The sequence below is a fragment of the Gorilla gorilla genome, chromosome 4, assembly GCF_029281585.2.
Source record: "Gorilla gorilla gorilla isolate KB3781 chromosome 4, NHGRI_mGorGor1-v2.1_pri, whole genome shotgun sequence".
NCBI classification, from domain to species: domain Eukaryota; kingdom Metazoa; phylum Chordata; class Mammalia; order Primates; family Hominidae; genus Gorilla; species Gorilla gorilla.
The window spans coordinates 51,369,326-51,376,838 of record NC_073228.2 but is presented as its reverse complement, the minus strand read 5'-3'; the positions used below and the strand labels follow the sequence as shown (position 1 = coordinate 51,376,838).

General features: G+C 44.4%; 2 protein-coding genes across 2 annotated transcripts; both read right to left on the bottom strand.

The window, feature by feature from the left end:
• Nucleotides 1-1,196: 1,196 nt before the first annotated feature.
• LOC115934664 (keratin-associated protein 4-11) lies at nt 1,197-2,375 on the bottom strand. The gene has a single exon (XM_031011499.2). The coding sequence runs from the start codon at nt 2,329-2,331 to the stop codon at nt 1,744-1,746; it is 588 nt and encodes a 195-aa protein (XP_030867359.1). The 5' UTR covers nt 2,332-2,375; the 3' UTR covers nt 1,197-1,743.
• A 3,367-nt stretch (nt 2,376-5,742) lies between these two features.
• LOC129533768 (putative keratin-associated protein 4-16) lies at nt 5,743-6,455 on the bottom strand. Its single transcript, XM_055388164.1, is given in 2 exon segments — nt 5,743-5,813; nt 5,816-6,455. Coding segments are annotated over 2 exon segments (711 nt in total).
• Nucleotides 6,456-7,513: the final 1,058 nt, after the last annotated feature.

The window sequence follows — 7,513 nt, the reverse complement described above, 5'->3', positions numbered from 1 at the left end:
TCCCCTGTGTGAAGCCCAGCAGGAGCATTTCACAGCAGGTTCTTTTCACTTGAACCTTTGTGCATCAGCACCTAACTCTTTCGCAAGATAAGGGGTCCTATGGAATACCAGCAGACCCACCAGAGGGTTACAAGTTCCTAATACCTAGTACAACCTGGGAAAGAGAGCAAAAACCCTTTATTCCTGATGTAGCTTTCCCAATCTCTAGCCAATTTGCACCAAAAGCCCAAGAAACTCTTAACTACAAATTCCTTCCTGGGGTGGGGTGTTTGGGAGGGTGGGCAGGGACTTCTCTGGGGTCCTGCATGCACAGCTAGGCTCAAGGATCAGCTTATAGTTACCTTTTCCTCATTTTAATAGTAAAAACAGCCACACAAGAAAAACACTCCTAGGCGGAGATTTCATATGCTAATGATACATGCAATGGGTGTTACACCATGTGGATCCTGAGCACATGTGCCAACCGCAGGTCTGCATTTGCATACTTGACCTCACCGGTACTTTTTGATTATGTACATATAGCTCTCATGAGAGGAATTCCTCTTACAGCACTAGCTGCTGTCTCTCCCATTGAGCAGCCCACTCTGCCTCTCAAAGGGTACTTTTGCTTTGCAACAAACTTCTTCGCTTACTCTTACTTTGGATTTGCTCTCAAATTCTTTCGCGCAGCAAATTCAAGAACCTGAACTGGTCCACCAACAATAAAATAACAAAATTCCCTTATATAACATTTGGAGTCTGCCTTAACCGATTATAATCAAGATGGAATGCAGTAGGATGAGATGTACTTTTTAAATTTCACACAGAAGAGTGAGGAGTATTACCATGATATCATAAGTTCTAAAATCATGGATGAACTTACAAACAACAATACTGGGGGCTTTACCTATCCCAAAGCATTCTGTATATCAAATTGAAACAATGAAAAGCTTCTATTTTATTTTAGTTTATCTGTAACATTACTAGGGGCTTTACATATCCCAAACCATTCCATATATCAAATTGAAACAATCAAAAGCTTCTATTTTATTTTAGTTTATGCGTGACATTGGAGCAGTTTGGCACTATGAGTTCATCACTGAAGTCTTACTTTGGAATCATGCTTTGAGAATCCCCTTCTACTGCATTCCCACCTCACCCCCATGAATCAGTAAACTCAGTGAAAATTATCACAAAAAATGCAAAAAACAATAAAAGATTTCTAAATGAAAAGTTTAATGCAATACATTTTGTGAACACAATAAAGATAAAGAACTAATAAAATAGAAAAATTCTGGCAAACTTGAACAGAGAGAGAAAGAGAGAGCAGGGAGAAAGCGGGAGAGCACGGGAGGGGCAGCCTCCTACCTTTCCAAGAGAAAAGAATGACTGAAAGGCTGACAGACAAATAGTATGTTTGAAAGGGAGATAATGTGTACCTCACTGGGAAGGATATTCTGTAGGCTCAAAATGATTTAAAAAATGAGGAATTTAGAGGATTGGAATAATTTCTTAGCTAGTGGATTACAAATTAATTCGTATTTGGTGCCATGACTGGAAGAAAAAGAAAGCAAGGGAGGGAGTTTAAAATGAACCAGAATGTTCTCACAGAGTCAGCGGGATGGTGATGGGCTCATTGGAAACATGAGGTCCACCCTGCTGAATGACATCAATCCCACTCCATATGTCCTAATATTCAGCACAGAAGAATGGTCTACATTTGTGGACCAGCGGTGAAGGGAGAGATGAGCCAGGGCAGTGGGCTCAGCAGCAAGGGGAGGCGCAGCACATGGGGCGGGGGCAGGTGGAGATGATACAGGTTGGGCGATAGCAAGTGGTGTGGCAGGAGACTCGGCCACAGACTGGACGCAGGCAGCAGCAGGGGCGGCAGCAGCTGGATTCACAGCAAGAGGGGCGGCAGCAGCTGGAGATGCTGCAGCTGGGGCGGCAGCAGGTGGGCTGGCAGCAAACAGACTGGCAGCACTGAGGCCTGCAGCAGCTGGACACACAGCAGCTGGGGCGACAGCAGCTGGAGATGCAGCAGCTAGGGCAGCAGCAGGTGGGCTGGCAGCACACAGACTGGCAGCACTGGGGTCTGCAGCAGCTGGACACACAGCAGCTGGGGCGACAGCAGCTGGAGATGCAGCATCTGGGGCGGCAGCAGGTGGGCTGGCAGCACACAGACTGGCAGCACTGGGGTCTGCAGCAGCTGGATACACAGCAGCTGGGGCGGCAGCAGGTGGTCCTGCAGCAGGTGGTCTGACAGCAGCTGGGGCAGCAGCAGGTCTCCTGGCAGAGGTCTTGGCCACAGCCTTGGTCAGAGCACACAGAGCCACAACAGGAGTTTACCATGGTGTCAGAGGGTGAAGGATCTATTTGGGTTTCCAAGAGAGTAAAGTTCTTGAGTTTGGAAGTCTCCTGGGTCCATAGCCCCTTTATACCCTCCTGAAGGCCCGTTGCCACCACGTCATTATTTCCTTGTTATTATTTACCTACTGAAAAAATTAATCATGTAATTACATCATTGTGTGTTTCTAGTTAAATACTCCAAAACAGAGAAAATAACTCATTTCCTTTTCCTGCTGTGCTCCTGTGTTTCCATTGGAAATGCTTGTCATATTTCTTCCTTGGTGGGGGTCACCTTTGTCCCTGGTCTCTGCAGTGTCTTTTACAAAGCACTGGTCACAGGACTCTTTGACATTTTGTTTTTAAATGTGACTCTCCCTCCTACCTGTAGATTGCTGTCTGCAAATCATGGGGGACGATTTTTATAATGTGAATGTATCTTTTGTTGTCAAAGAATGTCCTGGTCAGATGAAATGTTGGGAAGGAATTAGAAGGAAGGATCCATTTGGGGAAGGATGTCCCATCTGTAGTGAGGATGACTCTGATCCCGTGTGTGCATCTCGGGTGGTCGGGCAGATGAGCAAATCCCAACAAGTTCTAAACTCTTTGTCAGATCTTATTCCACAGCCTCCAGCAAAAGTACTTACCCATGACTCACTGCCTTTAAAGGGTAAAAACACATTTTGCTGTATGTCTTACAGTATAGGCATTAAGAGTAGGAAGTTTTGATTTATCTTTTTTTTTTTTTTTTTTTCTGACCGAGTCTCCCTCTGTCACCAGGCTGGAGTACAGTGGAATGATTCCGGCTCACTGCAACTTCCACCTCCTGGGTTCAAGCAGTTCCTCTTCCTCAGCCTTCCGAGTAGCTGGGACTACAGGTGTGCACCACCACACCCAGCTTACTTTTGTATTTTTAGTAGAGACAGGGTTTCACCATGTTGGCCAAGATGGTCTCGATCTCTTGACCTCATGATCCACCCGCCTTTGCTTCCCAAAGTGTTGGGATTGCAGGCGTGAGCCACCGACACCCAGCCTGATTAATCTTTGATCATCAAAATTGCGTGATGCAGTTTTCATTTACAAAAGCATTTGTTATATACGAAGAATATTTAGAATTATTAAGCCTTCAATAACAGGCATCCAAGATGTTCTATTGGGTACTCTGGGTGTAGAACAGACAAACCCGCATCTTTTTCTTGCAGGTACTTGCATAAGACACATGGATAGCAAACAGTTTGGCAGAAATGAAAAGAATTACAATTATTTTCATTAAACAACTAAAATAAAAAATGTATAGTATGTGGATAAGTTCCATACACCCTCAGGGTATGTATATTACTTGTGAAGTATTGACTATGTAGCAGGCATTGTACCAAATATCTTACATTTGTTTCACGCTTTAATACAACCTTAGGAACTAGTTTATATTCTTATTAGTCTTTTAGGGGAATACTCAAAAGAAGTGTTAAAAAGTTAAAACAAACAAACAACCTGTCCAAGGTTAAAGAGAAAGTAAGCCTAATATGTCTTAGTGTAGCCAAGAAAGCCATAAAGAATACAATTTGCTAAGCTTGCTGAAACTGCTTCATCTTCTTGGAATGTTTCATCTTTTTTTGTGCACTCTGCAAACCCCTACTCATGTGTCAAGACCCAGTTAAAATATTTCCTCCTCAATAATATCTTTCCTGATAAGCTACCCCATTCATGTATCATGATTTCCTGCCTTGTGCTCCTAATTTGTTACATTCTCCTGTATCATAGTCATTTACTTCTCTCATTCCACCATGTGCAATGCTAATACCCTGAGGGCATGGGCTATGGCATTTATTCTTGTTACCATGATACTCAGCACAGAGAACACTGGTGGTAAATGTTTGTTGAGTGAAGGAAGGCTTTTTGATGACATACAGGCATGTAAGGTCCTTTAAAAATGTATATATCTTTTGACTTCTGGATAAAAGAGAGGAAAACGTTCCAAACAAAGAGATCATAATTTCATTTCAGGAAGACTAAACTAATTTACGTGGTAGGTAACATGTCATCTGATAAATAACATATGTGGAAAGTTGTGGAAGTTAAGGTTCAATTTATAGAATGAGACTTGTTTATAGATAACCAGGAATACAGTGTTGAACATGCATGCCTATATTCACACAGTAAAAAGACAGGAAGGAAGTAAACGCCAAATGGTAGCACTGGTTCTCCTTCACCTCTTGACTTCCTCATTTTACTCTTGTCGATTGAAATAACTATTATTTCCAGTTTGATATCAGTCAGCCAAAAATGTTTGTTGATCATCTGTTGTCTTAACTTAAATTCTACCCAATGCAAACCTTGAGAAAAAGACCTGGGTGCACATAATTTATTTGGGGGATGATCCCAGGAAGCACAAGTGAGGAAATGGCGAAAGTAAGACAGGAAAGGTAGAAAATCCCAAGAGTGTTTGTGTTAATGGTAGGACCTCCACTGTGGGCATCTGGGGATGAACCCCGGGGACAGGCCTGAGGTTGGAGACACTTGGCCACCATGATTGCACACCTACAAAATCCTGGAGTGTCGGCTGGGTATTAGTATGAATCATGAGATCAGATAAAATATGAACTTATACTAATCTATAGACTTTTTATAAACTAGCAATAATTCTCTCTAATATTTAAGGGAGAAAAATCACACTGGGGCCTGTCGTGGGGTGGGGGGAGGAGGGAGGGATAGCATTAGGAGAAATACCTAATGTAAATGACGAGTTAATGGGTGCAGCACACCAACATGGCACATGTATACATATGTAACAAACCTGCACGTTGTGCACATGTACCCTAGGACTTTAAGAATAATTTAAAAAAAGAACAATGTGCTCACAATTCTCAACAGTAAATAGAAAAATATGTAAATAAATCTGCCAAGCCTATGTGAAGGAAAGTGTTAATATTTCCTGAAGGACATAAAATAACGTTTGAATAAATGTCAGAACAAGAGATGTGCAACCAAAGCCAAGTTTTCAGATAAATACATACATGTGTTATGTATCCATTTAATAAGGATGTATCTCAATTCGTAACATTAGGTATTGAATGGGATTGGCAAAGACCGTGATGGGAAACTTACTTTTGGTTGCATTCTTTTGTATTGTCTAAATGTTTAAAGAGCACATATTTGTGTATAAATGATCTAAACATCCTTAGAAAATAATAAATGTGATTTATATAAAATTCATAATCTTTTCTACAGATTCTGTTAAATATGTTTTCTGCTATTATGTTTACATTCTTATTTCTTTCAGGAACTAAAATATTAAAAGTACATTTCAGTCAGTCATTTGAGCTCTCAAATTAGCTATCATGAATTTCAAATTGTTTTGGGGGCAGGCTGGGTTCCCCAGGAAGCAGACACTGAGATGGAGAGCAATATGCAGGAGGTTTATTGAAGCATGCTCTTGGGATTAACACTGGGGAAATGAGGGGAGGGGAGGGGAGGGGAGGGGAAGGGGAAGGGAGAGAAGGGGAAGGGGAAGGGGAGGGGATTAATACTGGGGAGAGGAGGGGAGGGGAAGGGCAGGGAGGGGAGGGGAGGGCAAGGGAAAGGAAGAAAGGGAGGGGAAGGGGTGGGGAAGGGAAGGGAAGGGAAGGGGAGGGGAAGGGGAGGGGAGGGGAGGCACAGCACAAGGGGCGGGGGCAAGTGGAGATGACGCAGGTTGGGTGATAGCAAGTGATGTGGCAGGAGACTCGACCACAGACTGGACGCAGGCAGCAGCAGGGGCAGCAGCAGCTCGATTCACAGCAAGAGGGGCAGCAGCTGCTGGAGATGCAGCAGCTGGGGCGGCAGCAGGTGGGCTGGCAGCACACGGAATGGCAGCACTGGGGTCTGCAGCAGCTGGACACACAGAAGCTGGGGCGGCAGCAGGTCATCCTGCAGCAGGTGGTCTGACAGCAGCTGGGGTGACAGCAGGTGGGCTGGCAGCACACAGATTGGCAGCACTGGGGTCTGCAGCAGCTGGACACAGAGCAGCTGTGGGGGCAGGAGGTGGTTCTGCAGCAGGTGGTCTGACAACAGCTGGGGTGACAGCAGTTGGGTGGGCTGGCAGCACACAGACTGGAAGCACTGGGGCTGCATGGCATCTTTGAACTGCACATAGTAAAATGCAAGAGGAAAGAAATGACTTAAAGGTGGAATTCATAATTAAAAGGGAAACAGAACATAAAGATGTGGAAAATGTGGAGACTGACCATATAAAGAATGAAAAAGCATGCAAGATTGTGGCCAAGTAATGCTTTGTTACAAGGATTGATATGAATAGAAGGAAGCTAGGTGCTGTTCATCAAATTAATGGGAGAATGGCTCTGAAGGCATTTCAAAGATCTTTGAAGCTGTCCCTCCCATCACAGGCTCCAAATAAGAGAATCTTGAGGTCAGAAAGGGCTTGGTACTCTCCACATTCTAGCACAGTGCCCCTTTGCTGCTCCAGTTGTGGCTCAAGTGGGCTTAGATGAGACTTGTGCTGCTGCTGCAGAGGCCACAAACTGTGAGCCTTGGTGGTGTTCATGTAGTACTGACTGTAGATACACAGACTGCAGGAGTTGTGGGGCCATGGTGGTCCACCTAGGTTTGAAAGGATGTTTCTGACAGCCTGCCATAAGGGTGTAGCCACAGCAGAGAGGTCCTCTTAGAGCCGTGCTTAGGAAAACGGCGGGTCAGAGCAGCCACTGAGACCCCAGAACTATAGAACTATCAGCCTGCAATACTAGCCTGAGAGAGCTGCAGCAGAGACTCCAATCAGATAGCTGCTGTATGGGCTGAGCCCAGCAAAGCCATGGGGCAGGGCTATCTGAGGGCATTTGGGGCCTAACACCAAGGCCCCAGGCAGCCCTGCCCCGTGTCGGGCACATCCAGGAGACAGCACATGGAGTCGAAGTTTATTCTCCAGTCTTAAGATTTAATGCTGTCTTCCCTGTTGGACTCACCTGGGGCCAGTTACCCTTTTTTCTTTCCTGTTGCTCCCTTTTGGAATGGGCCTGTCTATCCTATGCCTCTCCCACCACTGGATTTTGGAACTAGATAACTTCTTTAATAGGTTCACATATGGGGAGAATTTGCCTCAGGATAAGTCCTGTGTTGAGTCTTATTCATATCAGAGTCACATGACACTCTTAGATTTACATTTTGACTTTTAAGTTGGTGCTGGAACAAGTTA

What these genes read in the sequence shown, in the direction of transcription:
- LOC115934664 (XM_031011499.2), bottom strand. Translation starts at nt 2,331, where the DNA reads ATGGTAAACTCCTGTTGTGGCTCTGTGTGCTCTGACCAAGGCTGTGGC.